At 38.6% G+C, this 20,570-nt stretch overlaps 1 protein-coding gene across 1 annotated transcript in view; it reads right to left on the reverse strand.

Moving 5' to 3' along the window:
* The window catches only part of galnt9 (polypeptide N-acetylgalactosaminyltransferase 9), a 109,086-nt gene that overhangs the window by 53,126 nt on the left and 35,390 nt on the right, over window positions 1-20,570 (reverse strand). The window contains exons 4-5 of the mRNA XM_059337304.1: window positions 15,957-16,131; window positions 2,782-2,979 (exon numbers count right to left, since the gene is read on the reverse strand). Coding sequence (XP_059193287.1) covers window positions 2,782-2,979; window positions 15,957-16,131 — 373 coding nt within the window. The remainder of the gene's footprint in view (window positions 1-2,781; window positions 2,980-15,956; window positions 16,132-20,570) is intronic.

Genomic DNA, 20,570 nt, shown 5'->3' on the forward strand with positions numbered 1-20,570 from the left:
AAGAAAAGGTGAATACTTTCAGGTTCCTGACAAGTCAAGCTGAATAAGCTCAGCTGTTGGCCACCTTTTGGCCATCAATAACACTGCTATAGTCAAGTATCATATTTGAGGTCATTCTTCTCATAAAAACATTCTGGTATGAAACTTTTCTTATGCCTGTATGTTTCACCTTCAGATCTGACCTCAAGATTTTATAGCACTTAAGCTGCAGTGGCAATGCACAAGCCCACAGCCATTTTCAGTGCCATGAATATGGAAAAGATGAAAAACAATATCTGAGCTACTTCATGCTGGCTCTGGCTTGACCTTGTACATTTGGCTCTTGCACCAGCGTTGGCTTTACCACATTAAAACAAAACACTATGGTTTCAGTTCCTCCATGTAAAGCATCAATGTGTCCTTGAAGAGTTTTAAAATATCCATATGATAAGACAATTCAGTCATGATATATCATCTATTTTCACAGTGCCAATTGTTTCCCTGCCAGATCCATGCATTTATTCATTTCATCAGAGAGATCAGAGCTCAGGGGCAGCTAGTAGCGGTGTTCCTGCAGCGGGAGGCAGCCACAATGTTTAGTTAAAGGACATTATAATAGCCATGACCACATTTGCTATGTGCATACTGTACCTATCTTTTTCTTTTTTTTCCCTGTCCATCATATTTTCAGATTTTGCATACACATAAAAGGGAACTAAGCCTAGCAAGAGATTTTGATTATATATTGATTATATATAGATATTGATTAATATATATCATAATATGAGCTGCATGCCCCAGGATCTGACTTTGCATTATACATCTAAAATGTGACTCCACGCTTCAAAAAACATGGAAGGGACAAAAAGGAAATCGGACTCCTTTTGCTTGAGCAGGTAAACATCCATTGATATTCATATACAGGTCAGCACTTGATGGAGATACACACAGAATCCAGACAGCCTGACCACATTTCCAGTATGTTCGGTCGTGATAATTCAGTTTAAGTGTATACTAGGCAGGATGTGCAGATGAAAAACAGTGTATGGAGTAATCCATGCCCTCTGCCTGTGTTTTACTCGTTCAGCCAGAGAGGAAGTTTGGAGGGACAATTCCTGCAAAGTATTCAGTCAACATTTCCATAGCATTTATTACAACTATCAAGTCTTGCCATTCTTACCACTGCTGGTGAGTTTTCTTTTTAAACAGAAATACGGTTTCAATTCATTAATTAGGTCGATTATGTTTTTTAATCACTGTTAAAGGACCCATATGGAGGATTTAGTGTCATCTAGCAGTGGGGCTACAGATTATAACCAGCTGAATACCCCTCCACTCAACCCTTTCTTTCCAAGCGTGTTGGAGAACTAAGCTGGCCTTCACTTCAACCTAAAAAACATGTGAAAGGCCCTGTCTAGAGCCAGTGTTTGGTTTGTGCATCCTGGGCTACTGTAGCAGCTTGGCAGTGCACACTTGTGGACTCAGTGGAGGAGCATGGCGGGGAAATCCCTCTTTGTACCCTAATGTTAAAAAAACAAGGACCCTTAAAGGAAGACATCATGCAGTGCCATATAGGCAGATTAATAAAATTTTCTGTGCCCAGGTTTTCGTGGAAGGGAACTCACTCCCTATGTAGACATGAGTCGCTCATTCAAAGCTAATGAAAACACAACTATTCTTAGTTCAAGGTAATCATACATTACTAGAAGCATAGAATATTATATTAAATTCTGCCAATAGATCCTCTGAAATCCTACAACCTGGTCTTAATAAGATAAGTCTTAATAAGATACACTTTATTGTCCTTGGAAGGAAATTTGTCTTGGACTCCAATGCTGTCATATAAAGCTGCTTTACAGTAATAAGGTACAGACAATACATATAGGCCACAGGCCACATATAACATATACACAGTATACAAAACGCAAACCCTCCCTCGCCCACTGTATTATACCATGGGTCATGATCAATAGTACAATTGTCATTTAAATCACCTCTAAGAAATCTCACTTTGGATTTTCTGGTAGACTTTGAATACAAAACATTCAAATAAGGTGATGAGTTTGTTTTATTGACGGTACCAATACAAAAATGTTTAAAGTGAAGATTTCAATTATTCATTGATTAAAAACAGTATTTCTGCTTAAAAAATTCATATAGGAATGAAATTAGAATTTCTGAAATTAAAAACTAATTTTCAAATTTGATTCTTAGGAGTAAAGTATATTTATTATCCTATTGCAGATAACCCGAAGTGTTAACAGTATTTTTGGTCTCCATCACTGATCAGAGAACTGAAGTCAATTGCTTTAATTGGATAGACTCTGTAGTTCAGGTTACTGTTGCTAGCCCTGAACAAACAGATGTTGATTGGAATGTATGCATATATAATACCATCTCCATGGAACATAATACTCCTGGGAGCTTTTTCAGTCAATTAAAGTCCAATATGAATTTACCGAGGACACATATAATCAATTCTAGGATTATACAGAAACACGATACAGCCAGCTCTGCCCTCCAATCAACGGTGGGTATAATGGAATGCCCTGCTCATATTCAACACACACTTACACTAATGACACTGCATCACTGTGGCCTTGTGATCCTGCATCAAAATGAAGAGATTCATCATGGTAATTAGACAGCTTTGTACGCGAAGGCTTTATTTGTGTGTTTGGGTGGCCCACAGTGCACCTTAGTTTGATGGTTCCACACATGAATAAGTCATATCAGGCTATCCATATTTCATCAAACATCCTCATCTATAATGGACGCTGTTTCGCCCGCCGAGGCCCTCACCTGATAGGAGCTGTCTCATCGCCCTTGTCCAGCCACTCCTGTGGAGGGATGATGTACATACACCACAGCCCCCAGTTGTAGCCATGGGCGGCGTTGGCATACTGCTGCACCTCGAACGTGTTGTACTTGATGTTGTCTATGGCGGGCAGGATGATGCGGGTGTGATCCTCCTTTATCCGGGTTAGAATGGGTTCAGCCCTTTGGACAAGAAAAGAGGCAGAGGAGATTTTCTGAGTTCAGTATGCAGAAGCTTGATTGCACAGTTACAAAAGGTGAAGAAAGACAGAGAGTGGAGAACAGTCTGCTACAGGGGAAATAATAAAGCTGTGCATACTTTCTGCCCTGTAGAAATTTGAAGTATTAATATTGGAACAATGTTAGAATGAATAAATCTGGTCAAGGATGACCAGATGAATGATGTGTCTGAATGTAGATGTAAGTAAAAGCTGTGAATGTGGTTTGAAAAAATGCAGGAAATCAAACCAAATACTTTTTTAACATATTGACCAGAGAGTTATTTACTGTAGAGCTTGATTCCATAAAAAGATGCCAGGAGCAGCTGTGGATGACTGCAGATGCCATCCCAACTTTCACTCCAGTGCTACATTTACATGGCCCTTTCAGCGAAGAAGCATTCTACTGAATCAGCGTTTATTCAACATTCAAAACGGCTGCCAGGATACGCTTCCCTCCACTGTTTATGATGTGAAGGTCTTGCAAAATGAATTTTCCACGAAACAACAAATAATATCATATCATATATTTTATATCTCCTGCTCATGAAAACGAAATGTCAAAATGTGACACTTATCCCACTGAGAGACTTGATAAGAGGTAAAACCTGATAAAGCAAAACACATCAGGTGAAAAGAGAGGCTCCATCTGCTCCGGAGAAAACTATCCACTCCTTTCCTTTTTTTCCCCTCTATGTGAAGGGGTTTTAAGTAAGTTATAGAAAAAGGCCTTGCTCCGAGCACTAGCCAGACCCTTCATCTCTTGGCTTTTGCTCCGAGGCAGCTAGGCTGGCACACATTCTTTAAGAGCACATCAAGTGGAGGGCAGAGGCCATATTCACAAAACATCTTAAGGCTATGAGTAGCTCTTAACAGGCCAATTTGGGAGAAACATCTAAAAGTTATGGGCTTTTCAGTCCGTACTTTAATACTTTAATAAAGGTTTTTGTCGTAGTTCATGGAGCGTTTTAGCACCAGCCCCTGAGCCGGTGGAAGGTTAGGGGAAGTCAAAAGGACTCATAAGTCACCAAGAATAAGCCAGACAGTCCTGAATGTGGCTAGTAACTGGGTCAGTAGTTTTGTAAGATTTAAATATGTTGAGATTTTAAAAGTTAACCTTGTAAAACCAATTTGACTATGTTGATAAGGGCAGAGATCGTACAGTGTGCAGCAGTCTGTTGGGAAGAATTACACATTAAACCCTTCATGCTCTGTCTGTGTCCTGTTTGAAACGAAAAGTCAACTTGTCATTTCAAGTGAATCTGTAAATGGGAAAATGCTGTCCATGTAAAGTCAATGTTATTTTTTATTAACTTTTAAATAAATAATGTTCTACATCACCTACATAACTGTCTTAAGTACAGCGTTGTAGTTACATACGGAAGTTGTTCCTTTGACCCAAACCCCTTTTATTTTCCTTACCTAAGTCATTTTGGCGCCTTAATCTAACAAAGTAGCAATGTTGGCAGAAGTATTCAGATCCCTTACTTAAATAAAAGTGGTAATACTACACTGCAGAATTACTCCTCTACAAGTAAAAGTCCTGCATTAAACACTTACTTCAGTAAAAGTACAAAAGTATCAGCATCAAAATATACTTATTTTAATTAAAAAATATATTTTTTAATATTCTAAATATTAATATTCTAAATATGTTATTGGATTATTATTATTGATACATTTATGGAAGCAGCATTTTACTGTTGTCCTGGTAGGGCTCATTTTAACAACTTAATATACTGTTATGTGGTTTAATTTTTAAACATGCATAATCATTTTAAATTGATTGTATTTTTCATGTTAATCTAATGTAAAATCTGAAAAGTAACTAAAGCTGGCAGCTCGTAGTGGAATGATATTTTCCCCTAAAATGTATTCAAGTAGAAGTACGAAGTAACATGTGGAAATAACCAAGTCAAGTACAAATATCTCATAAGTACAGTACTTGAGTGAATGTACTCACTTTCCAACACTGCAAAGTCTCTCAATGTGAATGGTCACTTGTTTAAAACAGATTCACAACATTCATATGATATCAAACAATCCCTTGTGCAAACGTTTTCCTAAGATATATATATATATATATATATATATATATATATATATATATATATATATATATTGGGTATTGCACTTTCCTATCAACTGGTTTATTCATTCATGATGAATACACCAACAAAGACCAATCCGTTGTGCAAACGTTTTCCTAAGATATATATATATATATATATATATATATATATATATATATATATATATATATATATATATATATATATATATATATATATATATATATATATATATATTGGGTATTGCACTTTCCTATCAACTGGTTTATTCATTCATGATGAATACACCAACAAAGACCAAAGCCCTCAGCAGCATAATAAGATGTGACATCATCCAAAACAAAGTATCAACCTACCTATCACCTTTAAAGTTTTCTATCTCTTAAAGTAAAAGTTTAGCTGTCTTGTTTAGAGGTCGTAAGAGGCAACACTTACTGTAGGAACTTTAGAGCCATCTAGGACTTTTATGAATAAGATCAAATACTTCAGACTCTTGGGTGGCTGTGTCTCATGGTCACTGAATGGCTTTCACCGATGCCACACACAGTAAGCTCCTTTTGCTATAACCTTGGCCAATGGCAACCTTTATTGAGATCCATATGGTGCAGAAAGCTGCTGAAGTGCTGCTGGCACTCTATAATCTGCTCATGCTGAGAGATGATCTCCACCATATCTTCAAAGCAACTCTTCATACGCTCAATTCTTCACTTGATATACTTCTAAATTTATGTGGAAAAAAAGAGGGTCCAATTATAAAAAATGATAAGAGTATCTGTGCAGAATACCTCCACACTCCAAGCTTCTTTCCATCTCCCCACCCACTGGCTTTCTTTCCCTTCGTCTTCAACCTGATCCCACCACCATCCCCCTCCCCCACTTATCCATCTCCTTCTCCTTCTCTTCAAAAAGTAAAACCCATTTATCTTCCAGAAGCAAAATTACTACTTATCACATGAAGGTAGGGGACAGAAAGTACAGAGGGAATGGATCCAAATTGAACAATATGGGATGTCAGTAAAATATATAAAGCAGTACGAAGAAAAAACCCTATCATTTAATAACATGAGTGTTTGGAAAAAGTGCCACAGCCGCCTCTCAGAGAAGCTAGCAGATGGCTCTTTCTGTCTTTACTCCAAAATATATTAACTATTACATGTTTGGAAGCTTTCTTCTCCAATTTGTAGAGTTGTTGATGGACAGTACTGTGGGTAACTGTAAATGATTGAGGCAAAAAAGCAATACAAATCAAAATTTCTGTGTACATGAGACCAGGCTGCTGTGTTGTGTGGCCCACTGCTCCTGCGGGCCTTGTGGTCCCAATGGGTCCTTTGACTTGGCAGCAAGACTGAGTGGTGGCACCGTGTCCAGCTCTCACAAAGACATCCATGGTAACACAGCATTTTTGCAATCTTTTTCCCCCAGAGCCTGGGTCATGACATACATTTCACACTATTGTATCTAGACTCAATAGCTTCCACACAGACTACCTTTATCTGTCAAAAGATGACTGTAGACTGCACCCAAACCTTCAAACTCACAATCACAGTGTTGCTAGAGAGCACAACACATGAATTAGTGTACAGATTAGCCTACATGAAAATTAAAAATAAGAAAACAATTAAAAAAAAACTAAATGTATTTAAACATCACTGTCTAGAACATGCATTGACATATATTATTTTATGGAAAATAATAACATTAATAACTTTGTGAAGATAAATGTGCTGAATTATTTTTGCCTATTTACTTCTGCAGGTTACAAAATAGTGAATTATTTTTTAAACCATTTCATGTTTCAAAGCCGCTTGACAAACAGTTAATACGTTTTTGTGTTGTTTGAAAAAGACACTATGAGTCAATCTTTCAAACTGAAGGCCAACATATTATGAACAGCATGATAGTATGTGCTGGAGTAAATACTTTATTTCAAGCCTTTGGACAGGATTTTTTTTTTATTATTGTAGCAGTGTTCCTACTGAATGGCTGCATGGTTATGAATATGGGAAATACAACATATTTTGATCAATACTGAGATCACAATTATTTATCATGATTGTTAATTTTGAGTACAAAACATGAATACTGCACTTTAACATAAAAAAACAAACAGAGCACTGCTTTCACTTACATGCAGCTAAAGTAAACATCTTTGCATTTAATTAAGTCTGGTTATGATTCGCAGTCCTCTAGAAGCAAAATCTGAATAAAACTTTTAGGATATGGTGATTCGCTATATAGTGTTTCTGTTATTTAAATCTGAGTTAGATTGGAATTCATAAGTTTGCTAATGTGTGAATGTTAATTGAAACTGGGTCTGGATGGCTGCTGGTCCAGTGCTTACACATCAGTATGTCCTCAAAATAAAAAAGGTTTTGCTGTGATGTAATTGCAATTTAGGGATCAAAAGGATGCCAAAATAACAATAACATAATGCTGATACATGAAAAAGTCTGAAATCATGCTTAGACCGATGTGTCTGCAAGACAACAAGCAAACAACTTTTAAAAGGCTTGTTTACTGAATAAAGATTGGATTGAGATTCTCAATGCGTGACAGAGATCTGCTTTCTCCTGAGTGCGCTTTTATAGTTTAATATCCATTGACGTATATATATATATATATATATACATGGAGTTTGCATGTTCTCCCCGTGTCAGCGTGGGTTCTCACCGGGTACTCCGGCTTCCTCCCACAGTCCAAAAAAAAACATGCACTTAGGTTTAATTGGTGACTCTAAATTGCCCATAGGTGTGAATGAGAGTGTGATTGTCTGTCTCTATGTGTCAGCCCTGCGATAGTCTGGCGTCCTGTCCAGGGTGTACCCCGCCTCTCGCCCAATGACAGCTGGGATAGGCTCCAGCCCCCCGCGACCCGATTGCGGATAAGCGGTTAATGGTAATGAATGAATGAATATATATACATACAAATGTTTAAATTTGTGCTTGTGATTGACAGTACAATTGTGATCGGTGATAGCGACATTATGCTACTGAATCTCGTCCTACGCTCCCCCTAACCTTCAGGAGGTCCCTCTGCCATCCCATTCATCTCCTGTCCTTGAGATCCCCCCAAAACACCCCAGAGCCAGCCAGCAGCTCCTGTACCTCAGGGATCTGTGGGACTGATAAGATAGAGACGCTCTGGAAATGAGGACACATCTGGTTTTGACAGACGAGCCTGTGTCATTCCTCTTCCTGTGTCTGCCATTTCATCTGCATAACACTGAGAGGGTTATTCATCCACATCTGCCCAAATCATAGTCTGTTCCATATTACAATAGGATTTCCCCCCTTCCAGCAATGACTCATCCAATCTATGAATACATGTTGACAACCTCCGCTGCCGTCCGCTCCGCCATGCCATTTCTTGTTGCGCTTCATATTGAAGCAGAAGCTCCTTTGATTTATTAACTCTTCGTGGCTGACTATTTGTTTTTCATAATAGCTTGTACCTTTGTGGAGTGTCGCATCAGGCTGCGCACACATTTCGCAGAATTAAGCAAACAGAAGGAGCCAGGATAAATATCACTGTACAACCGCAATTTATATCTGCTTTACTCAACCTGAGGGAATGTTTCACTATCTGTCCTACCTTTGTCCGGTGCTGGCATAAAAGCCCTGCAGCTCTCCCCTTTGAGGTTACATTTTTATTTTGAATCCTCCAGATCAACAGATCTCAAATAGTTAATGGCTCTGACGCAGGGAATTATCAGATGATGGGATCTAACAGCGCTCAGAATTATGCCCCAAAGAGCAGCAGGGCCTCAGTGCCTAAAATAAGATCTCCTTTAAGTCTGTACTGGACTGAACGCAGCACAACATGTGAGCTACTCATGCGGGGAGAAATGTCATTTTGGTGTACTGTAGCTTTCATGGATGACCCAAATAATTTATGTGAGAGCTTGCACAGGAATAGCACAGCAAATTGAGGAGGATTACACTTGGTGTTTTGGAGCACCTTCACATATCTCACTTTATGAAAACTTATTTTTACTCTGGTTTGATTTAATTTAACTATCTGTCAACAAAAAGGCTGGTGGTAAAACACGATGTTAATGTTCTCCAAATTAACTCTGACAATGTTACTGTGAGAATTTTTAATAAAAGTATCTAAAAATTGCAATCGATGACGCTCTCTCATTTAAGCCTCAGTCTTGCTTTTTGTTTAAGGTCAAAAGCAGACTTGTTGCTGGATCCTTTATGTTTTTGTTACAGGATTATACATAAACGGCTATCCTTGGTCTGCTTCTGGTTATTGTCTTTTTTATTCAGGACCTATTCCTTCCATCTGTCCCTAAAGTCAAGACTGAAATGGGAAAAAGGGCGTTTAGGTAACTGTCTCTGGGTTTGAAATGATCTGGAGGCAGGCACACTTGGCTGTAGATGTTATGATTGATTCGTCTCTTACTGTACCATGATGACTTGTGATGAATCTTTTATTCTGTATATTGTTCATTGTTTTCATTTAAAAATGCTATGTGCTTTGATTTTGTGTCTGCAACATTGTTTAGTGTGATTGTGTGTGTCTTGGCCAGGACGCTCTTGAAAAAATAGATTTTTAATCTCCGAGACAGTCTCCTGGTTAAATAAAAGAAAAACCTCTGTGGCTATGACACCACCAATGAGTCGTCTGAGTGTTAACATTATATTTTAAGTGAAGACAAGACTTCATTGATCCCCAAGGGGACATTCTTTCCTGTGTTAATCATGCTATTAGAAAGCTAACTACCTCTAAATTTACTTTAATGCTTACAGCCAGTTCAGCTAAAGGAGGAGTGATGTTGAAGTTCTACAGAGTGATGCATTTAACACATTACTTACAAACGTTTTTGAACACATATAAGGCATAGCATAAACCTTACATTTGTAAGCCTTGATACAGTATCAATAGTTTACTGTATGGTTCCTGTTCATTGTTTTAGAGTTGCTTTGTGTGATAGTTATATAAAACCATATTTATTGGTTCTTAGAAGCATCGCAATTCTTTCTTCAAAGATAATGTCTTGATGCAGAAAAGCCAGCTATCCCAGGTTTAAAACTCAAAACTCACCATTATGATTGCCTGTCTTGTAAGAGTGACATACCAGCAGAAGTTTCCCGTGTTTTGTTCCCCGGGTGCTGACTGGAGTAATGGATAGATTTGGGTCGATTTCTATTTTTTCTATAGGTATATTTATGGCCGTTCAAGTATCTCTGGCTACACATCTTAACATTTTTTCCGCTGTTTTTATCCACCTAGGAGAACGACACTGTCCGAAATCGATTGATGTTCTCTGGTAATAAAGTAACATTAGAGGCCACCGACATGGGGCAATAGGAAAACATGATTAACATAGTATTGTGTTTATAAACTGACTAAAGGAGCCTCTAGTGTCTGACAGACTATGTGCAATTTACTGCCAAGCAGAGGCCAGCACCATAAAGGTGATCAGTAGCAGTAGCCAGCTTAAGGTGCATTACTGCCGCCAATTACAATGGAGTTCCTGCACTTTAACTCAAACGAGTGTCTCCCCTGTGCTTTTCGACCACAGTCAGGAAGCAGAAACAAGAAAAACTAACACCTGCTACAACTGTATCAGACTGGGCTGTACGCTCCTTACAGCTAAACCAACTGGATGGTGGAGTTTGTTTTAACAATGGATCATTACAGATATATGCTATGTTTTACAAGTTACAAGAAGTCACATAGTGAGAAAATATAAATCACAAATAAAAATAAAAATTCAGATCCATTAAGATGCATTGTAAATCATTTTGAAATAATAATAATATAATAATCCTCTGAATTGGAATCAAATTAAATGGTGTCTAGAGATTCCAACACCTAATATCTATACACCTTACAGTGCTAATCTGGACACTTATATGTATGGTTACGTATGGTTAACAAGATTGTGAAGGAGTTTATTTCTAAATGCAATGTGTTCAGAACGCTAAATATCGTTAAGGAGCTTTGGATTTTAACCACATAAAGAGTCGAGAGTTAATGAGCACTATGGTGTAAACCCAAAGAGATACGTGTAATTTAAATGTAAGTTTGCTGTGTTCATGTATTGCATGTGCATATGACACTGTGTGGTGTGTGAGAAGAATCTAAGCCTGCAGTGCCTCGAGCACTTTTTAAGCACATTAAATCTTTGTAAATGAGAGGCCTTCCACCGTCCTCCCGCCTGGCTGTTTCACAGAGCGGCTCAGACATGTACATGTAGAGCACATATTAATAGAGGCCAGTCTCCTGTCTCGCATAAAAAATGCAGAATCTAAAGAAAGTAAAGGTATCCGCGCAGAATCTTGATTCATTACGGCGTCAGGGCTTTTTGAAGTAGATAGTGGGATGCAGAAGCATGAACTGGAAAAGGTTCCTACGATGCAATGTAAGAACCCACACTACTTCTAAATGCATTTGCTCAGGATGTGGTTGATATGATACAAATGTAAAGGTGGCATAAATCTCTGTCTTTCCTGCGTTTTTGGAGGTCTGCCTGGCCTGTGCTCTGTGAAGCACTTAGTATGGCTGCAGCTTTCTTTCTCATCTCCAGACTGATATAAACACTGAGCTAGCGTCAGGCACAGTGAGCGAGAGGAGAGACATGATTTACTTTTGCTAAAAAAATATTCCCTCAGCCTTTAAGGACTCTGGAATCTATGTACTATTGGATTTAATATAATACCATTCCACCTGCATGGCATTATAAGCAGATAGGGCTCCATGATATTAACAAAGGCACTGATATCAAATATGAATGTGACAAATATTACATTTTTCATAATTACAGAAGGCGGAGGTTGGTTTTTTAATCCCTTTCTTACTTTTCTCCAGTTTGTCTCATTCTTAGATAAACTCACCAGGTCACATTGCAGCGGAGCATTCAAAATTCATCAAAGTGTTGCTTTCTGAGGCATGTATTTCATTACAACCTCCCTGCAATGACAATCTTATCTCCTGCACACACTCAGCAGGGAGCGGCTGCTTCACTTCTAATCATTAATCGTTAATAACCTGAGATTGCAACTGTGCATGGACTTGAAAAAAACAAATAAATATCAATTTCCCTGCACTTCCCTCTCTGCAGCTGCATGGCAGCATACAGTAGGTCCTAATTACAACAAGCTCCCATTTCCTGCTATTAATCCTGTTTATTTACACAGCATGCAGAGGGAAACGGGGCCTGTTTGGAGCAGAATGGACAAACGGTTGTCTCAAGGATGGATGGATGTAAAGCGTTCGAGGAGATGGATTACGAACATTTAGCTGATGCAATGCTGTGTTAATGATAGGCAACGATTTCATATCCTCATATTAAAGCAGAGCAAAGCCGTGGAAATGTGATTCCATCACTCCGCTGGTGGAAACCGCTTGCTTCTTAACTCCTCATAAACCAACACGGTGTGAGGGAATGGGAAACAGCTGTCAAGTGCACTATACAACATGATACAATTATGTCTGCTTTAACAGTAATGCGAACCAGCAATACATTTCAGCTGCAAATGTACAGCACCCCAGGTGGAATGTCATGCCAATGAATCAAAGCACTGCGGCTGAGAGCTGGCAGCCTCGTCTCTGGCTCCGTTTTCACAGGCAGTGTGTACAAGGTCATTGAGGGAGACTCACCACAACATCTACAGGAACCATCCATCTCACTTATCACTGAATGTGCAATGGTGAATAATCATATTATGATAAATAGGGGGCTTCTTCCATTGTAGCAAACTGATAGTGTAGATACCACGAGTGAATCTATCTGAATAAAGGAGCAGCACAGAATGTTTGCAGACATACAGTAGATAATACATTTGCACAAACTCAAGAAGATATCCAAGCAGCACGGAGAATCAGGTTCTTAAAGATGCCTGTCATGCCCTCCATTGCTATATATCCTTTTACCCGGCATCTACTTGTGGAAAAATCACAGGGATTCTGCTCTACTTTTCATTGACTCCTGTAAATAAAACCTCGCGCAAAAGCAAATCTGAAGCAGCAAAACAAAACCAAAAAATAAAGGCAGCAGGTTATCAGAGGAAGATGGAGGCTGTGGGTGAGGGGGTGTGTATGTGTGTGTGTGGAGGCAGAAGAGAGAGGTGTGTGAAATTCACACGATGGCAGCAGGTGAAGTAACTCAAAGGAAGATTTAGTGACGCCGCCTCGGCACGTGGAGCGGTGGGGGTAGTGATGGCATCGAACAAGAAGTGAGGAGGAGGAAACCTATATGCAGGTGAATGGGTTACATGGGGGCATGAAAGGCACGTCTATTTTTGAACAAGAACAGATGGGGGAGCAGATGAGGGATCCACCAGGGTATCAATTATCATCAGTATTGCATCGAGGCAATGATGCAACTTTCTCCCTGAGTGCCGTTTGTTGGCTGAGTGGCTCGTCTTGGACAGCCTCCGGGCCTCAAGTTCACAATCACGCTAAAAAACAGAATGCCTGCAGGCAATGATCAAGGTACATCAAACCACTACAAGGGTTACAAGGTCAATCCATTTTTTACTATGTGGCTGACTAATACATGCTACAGACAGTATGTGTATGTGTACGCTATATTTATTTTCTTAGCTGGGTCATGCTTACTCTGACCTTTAGTGCTTCTCCTCATTGCATCTTAACAAACAAGCTTCAGGGACCTTCTTCAGTACGACAGCATTTAATAAAGCAAACAGAGAGCTTGCCTTTTACTAGCAAGTCAGTATCTGTTTTCATGAGGCATGATATGTTAGCATGGCAGCATTTGGTAATTGTGTAATGCAATGCTACAATCTGTTTATTTCACACAAATATCTTTTATTGTATTGTATTTGTTTCTACTTAAATGTGCAAAGCCTTTGCCAGATGTTGCTAGAAATCATCCAGACTGCCTAATTTTCTATATTGTTGTGTTATATTGTTATATTGTTTCTACTGCCATTTAAATTCCTCATTTATAAAGATTCTCACAAAATATACATAATAGCCTAATTTAATGATATAATGAATCATGTATAAAATAATGTAAATCACAACTAATGTTTGTTATCTGTTAATGGTCCGGGTAAAAAATAAATAGTGAAAATAGATCACTGTTAAGACTCTCTTATCTGGGAAATATGGTGTAATTTGTTTTTTAATCACTTATTCTGGAGTGGTCTGGAGTGTCTGTGATAAAAACATAATTTATCATTATTTTATAAAACGTGGGCTATATTAAACTCATTCAGTCATACTGCATTACATATGTTTGTGCAGGAAAAGGAGAAGGTTCAGATGAATGTAAAGTCGCCTGTACATCAAAAAATTAAATAAATAAATAAGAAAAAGAATAATGTACGTTTTTGTAGCAATTTTACTTGCAAATGTGAGTGGAGAGCTGTGATAATGTGTGTTCACATTTTCAAGAGCACCGATATTTGTGAATTTGCTCAAGTGTGCATAAGTTATGAGTTATGCATAAGAACCTGAAAATATGTAACAGAAACACTGATTACAAAGTAAGAGATCCTTGTACAATTTTGCAAATTTGGGTCAGTTATAATTCTCCACATACATTGCAAATAATATGACTACAATATAGTTCTATAGTGCTCCTATGTTTTCCTCTATAGTCATCTCACACAAAGAGCCAGGCTTTAATACTGGATCTCAAGGTAAAAATAATACCTGTGTAACTTCAGACAAGCTTTACCCACACTACACAACACACTTTGTGCACACTGATGAAAAGTTATTGGGAACCTACTTCATTTCAAACTATCTACTCCTCCCTGTTCTTAGCCTGTAGCTTTTTTAATAATGTTTTTGGTAAATCTGCAGCATGGTAAATCATCCTGCTTTGGCTACCAGCAGTTCCTGTCCCCACAGTACAGATAACAACCAGCTGGATTACTTCTATTACTAGTACCATTACTACTTGAGGTCATAAGGAGTGCCTTCCTGTCACCAATCCCCCATTAACTGCTGCAGTGAGTGCATGACTTCTGTGTCCGAGTTATGACTCTGAGAACAAGTAGTATGATGTTTGGTACATATTATGAGACAGCAGTGGGGTAAATATATATATATATATATATATATATATATATATATATATTACAGGAAAATATCTGCTCCTTCAACTTGTGTTATATCTTCAAAGCACAAATATATTAATATTTGGTTTTACATCCGTGGTATATAGTTAGCCAGCATCTCGGGACACTGTAAATCATTTATAACTGGAACATATCTCTGTGCTATCCTCCTCCATCCCTCCTCTTCTCTCCTCAGCCCTCCTTGTCTGCCTCCCAGGCAGCTTCCCAGGGAACAAAAGCAACACTTCATCTTCAAACACTGACAGCATGACAGGCTCAAATTAGGTGCCAATTACATCTATTTGAGTGACTTGTTTGCTGGTAAACTTAAGCAGCAGGCAGACATTGGACTGAGACCCCCAGAAGTAATTTCATATCGCAAAATAAGCCCAGAGCCTGCAGGTAAAATTATGTCGAAATGCTCAACATTTGTGCTCCCTCTTTAATTACACTCAGTCTCACCTTTCAGTGTTTGGCTCTCCCTCTTGTCATAAGTGTGTATTTGCTGGACAGGTAGTGTCATCTAAATGGGGCTGTCTTTTTGGTCAGCTCTAACCAAAGCCCATTACTCACAATTTAAGGAAAGAGGAAAGCTTATTACCAAAAAAAACCCTAACTAATAATAAGGGTCATTCTGCTGAAAAGTGCTGCCTCAGTTAGAATTGCCTTGGCACTATATCAAAATGCTTACGGCAAACTAAACTGCATATTTCAACGATAATAATCGTACATGACATCCTTCATGAAAAGCAAAGCACAAAGGCAAAGGTGAGAAAGGACAGAGAAACAGCTCAGACCTTCTCGTGTTAAACATGACCTTTTCTTACCAGCCAATGTTGAACTCGACGTGGGCATCAAAGAAGCCGACGACAGGAGCCGTGGCCGCGTTCCAGCCGTGTATTCTGGCTCGGATCAGGCCCTCCCGCTTGCTGTTTCTCACAATCTTTACCAGGCCTGGATAGCGTTTGTTCACATACTGGTCCAAGTTGAATTTCAGCTCCACTGAAAGAGAGCAGATTAGAGAAAATCTTCCTTTAAATTACATCCAAATGACAGTGTGAGGGCATTAACCAGGCAGCTGTAGCAAATGATAATGTGTTTCCAAGATGGTTTTGGTCTAACTTGCTTTGAGTCTTTATGTAAGGACTGCAGTGAAAATGAGTTTCTTGAAGCTAAAAGAGTATTTAATGATGTCAACCAGTATGATGCTTGGAAAATGCAATCAGTAACTTGAATTTTATTCATTGAAATAATCACATTACTTCACTAATTACCCAACAGCAAAAGGAATTTCCCACATTACTCTTAAGTTAACTTTACTCAAGTCACTCAGCGAAACTCCAACACAGGTACCTTTAAGCAAATCCAATTCAAACCATGGACTGTATATAAAGAAATTATCATGATCACCCCCTGGTGGCTGGCTGCAGTATTGGTCATATACCCCATCCCCTTTATGTTAGCGGATGACAAACTGAAAAGGAAAAAGTATAGATAAAACTAGAAATACATTTTCCCTAAAGATGGTTTATGTCATTTTAGGAAGTTCTTATAATGCTGATTATGGTCAAGTTTTATGTTTTTAATAAGTTGGTCTGAATTGGTAATTGATGCTATAAAGAGGAGGTGCAACACCTTGCTAACGGTGTACCGCTAAAAGTTTCCGGGCAAATCTCGTGTTTGCTAGGCTAAGCAACATTAGGCAGACTAGGAGTTAATAGTGTTCCCCTCTCAATACACAATACTTTACACAGTGCCAACCTACTGAACAATATACCTTACAGACCTGGACCAGCCTTGCTCCAAACCCACATTCGATTAACGTTAGTCTCGCTAACTTTCAGCAACACCCTCCAATTCCGAGAAAAAACAAGTAATTCCTCAATGTTGTCTAATAATAAGTGGCTAACGTTAGCAAGCCAGCTAAATCAACACAAAAATTTGGGAGTTAATCTTTCTATGAGTAACATGTCTCCTCCATTTGGTAAGAGCTGCTCACCTGTCCACACCTTCACCCCATGTCAAGCAAACTAGATTCGGGCCAAACGTGAAAGACCTCTGCCTAGCTTGTGCTGCTAGCTAACATCTCAATGTAAATATTATCTGATATATGTTGCCAAGTTGACAGTTAATCCTCAAATCTTAGTAGAATCACAAAGTAGAGATACTCTGGGATTAATATATTATTATGATTATTTACAACAACCTTATTGACAGTTACCTTGCGTCACAAATTTCAAAATTGTGCTAAAGCAGAATATAACTTGAATTAGTAACTGTTTCTACAGAAAATAGTATTAACGCATTAAGTCATGCATCAATGCTCACTGCCTGACTGGCAATTTACATGCATGATGGCAACTCCAAAGTGAGAAAAACATTAATAAGGAAACTCATTTGTTTATTGACCTATTGCTTTAAAAAGGGATACAAAACTGATAAAAAAAATAAAAATAATTTTTGCATTAAATAGTTCTGATCTTTCGCAGCTTACATGTGTTTTTATCTCAACAATTGTATCAAATCCAACTAAATCTAGAAAAGTAGGATTAATTTGATTATTCAGACTGAGACTTCAAGGGTGCTATGCAGGTTACTGTAAAATGTGACTATATGATGCATTCCACTACTGACGTCTTTATTCCAGCTGGATTATAACATCTCTCTTCCTCTGCTCTCACAGACAAGTTTGGCTGTCATCACTGGAAAAAAAGTTTGCTGGATAAACAGCCAGTTGCACAAATTGCCGTCTGTGTTTCCTGGAGGATAGATGGCTGTTTGAGCTTCTCCTCTGGGTTACTGCTGAGCGTTCCACTTTCTGAGGGAGAGATTAATAAGGAAGCTGGTGGCACACTGGCTCTGAACAGCATCCACACCTAGCTTCTGACTGTGGCTCGCAACATAAATCAGCCAGTGAAAGGAGAAAAATGGCAGTCTAATCCCCTGTCTGTGTGAGTGAGGAGACACAGAGAGTGGAGGGATTGTCAGGAGTCTTTCTCTGGCTGAAAGTCTTAACATACAGCAGTGGCTGCAGCAGGGAGAGAGGGTAAATGTGGAAGCAGTGACCCTTAAAGCAAACGGGCATTAGCATTTGACACCAAATTAAAGCAACCTCTCATGGGAACTTTCTCAGTTTCGGTCTGTCTCCGTCTGTGGACGTGATGTTTTCTTTTTTAATGCTACTCTTATGTTCAACATTGACCTAGTTGCAGTCACATACAGTGTTAACCAACTGGCCATTTGTTAGAGATTCAAAGCAGCTGGATGCAGCATTTCTGTGTGGACTTTGCATGTTCTCATTATGTTTTTATGATTTTTTTCTCCCACTGTTTAAAGACAAACCACCTATAAGTGTCTAATGTCACCGTTACTTGAGCATTTCCATTTACGATACTTTAAAATTGTACAACACTATATTAAAATGAAGCTGATGTTAAGATGTTGCATTAAAACAAAATGTATGATAAACTCATGAAATACACTGTTAAAGATTGGTTGCTGACCTTTTTCGCTTGTGACTCACCACAAACAAATCTCTAATCTTCTCAGGTCGATTAATAAAAAAACAGTTTGAGGCCAAAAGAAGTGCAATTATCCATGATTTCACAAAAGACACGGTTATGAATAAAGAACTTTTTGTTCTGTTCTCTCCCACTAATCATCTCATGGCCCTCAGATGTATCTTGTGACCCCTACCGTGGGGGCACAACCCCTATGTAAGTAGTTACTGGACTGAACTTTTGAACTGCCACAACAGTAAATGTGTCATATAATAATCTACCAGTGAAAAGAAACCTTTTTTCTGGGGAACACCTACTTTTACTTCTGATACTAAATACACTGTGCTGCTAATGGATCCCTAGCTAAGTCCCATCCTTTAAATGCAGACTGACCAACCACAGTTTTACATTATCCTGGAGCTCTGCTCCATAGAATCTCATCCAACTTATTCAGGCTGGTTTGTGGATTTCAAACTAGTCATGGTTAAACATTGTGCCATATGCAAAAGTGCTCCTGGTCACTCTGAGAGGTTGGAAGGAGATATAGGTTAACATGGAGCTAACACTAGCAGAGTAGCACATCAATAATTAGCACTTATGATATGCTAGCTACTGAAGGTCTACTAAATGTATACACATGCTGCTTTTTTATTTAATTTTTTATTGTAACAAGTAAATTAACAGTGTTGCACCCCCTGCTCACCGAACGGAAAAGTCCGGGGTTGGCAGTGGTAGCTCCAGGCGTTTACACTCTTATCTCTAGGCGTTAGCTTCTATCTTTATCTTTCTCACCTGTTTGCCATTGAGGATATATCCTTAAAATATAATAAATAATATAATGTGAGACCCTTCTGTCTGCTTCCCACTAAATTGCTTTTTGTTTTTTCAAAAAAAAAAAAAAAAAGGTAATATTTCTTCAGGGAATGCAGTTAGTGACAGAGTGGGCTTAATGCTAGCTGGGATAGCTTGATGGAGTAGCAATGGCTAAAAAGAAAGGGGCAGGGCTTCACAAAGGGTTTTTTATTTTTATTTTTTTACTTAGGTTCAAGTAAGCCTATCCACTACTGTCTAGCATGAAGTGATGGATTTAGAGCATTTCATATTCACAAACTGAGAGACACGATGTAGGTTCACTTTGATTCAAAGGAACCTCTGGTGTTTGGTGACTTCTTTCACCCACAAGAAGTTACAAATCAAAAGAAAAGCAAAAATATAAAAACAAAACCAAGAGTTCAACTTCAATCCAAATAGTCTCCTAAATGACAGTTAGCGGTCCATCCAGAGTAAGTCACACTCATCAAAGTTAGACGTTTCCTCTTTCATCTCTTTTGTATACTTTAGTATAAAGCATCTCAGAGCTGTGGGAACAAATGAGCATGCTGCCATCATTTAGTACTAATGTCACGTAAGATCATTTAGGAATAATGAGGTTCAACTTTACCGCATTCCCATTTGGATCAGTCACTGTTAGAAGTTGCATTGTGGTTGTTTTATTTTGAACATCCAGAGAGCTTTGCAGAGCTTTGGTTCTGTTTGCACTGTTGAAGGTTTTGAACCTGTGCATCGAGTCTCCTTCATCATCGGCCTACCCTGCAGCTACAATATGATAAAAGCTATTAGACTGTAATAATTACTGGGCTTTGCTGGGAAGGAGAAAAGTTATGGGCCTCCCTCTGATCCTAGCAAATAAAACATTGGACTGCGTCCATGGGAGGAGAGTTATGGAGCAGGGAATACATTTTAAAAGACTAGCAGTGAAACATAGCTGAGGATAAATAACTATCCATCATGCTATGAATTTAAAACGAATGCATAGTAGACTGCACGAGGAGCACCATGAATTCCTTTGGCGACATGGGAGATAATGGAAGTCACTGTGTTAAGGATGAATAGTAGAAAGGTATTGAACATGCTTTTGATTATTTAAACTGTGGTAAAGCC

This window comes from Centropristis striata, chromosome 7 (genome assembly GCF_030273125.1).
Source record: "Centropristis striata isolate RG_2023a ecotype Rhode Island chromosome 7, C.striata_1.0, whole genome shotgun sequence".
NCBI classification, from domain to species: domain Eukaryota; kingdom Metazoa; phylum Chordata; class Actinopteri; order Perciformes; family Serranidae; genus Centropristis; species Centropristis striata.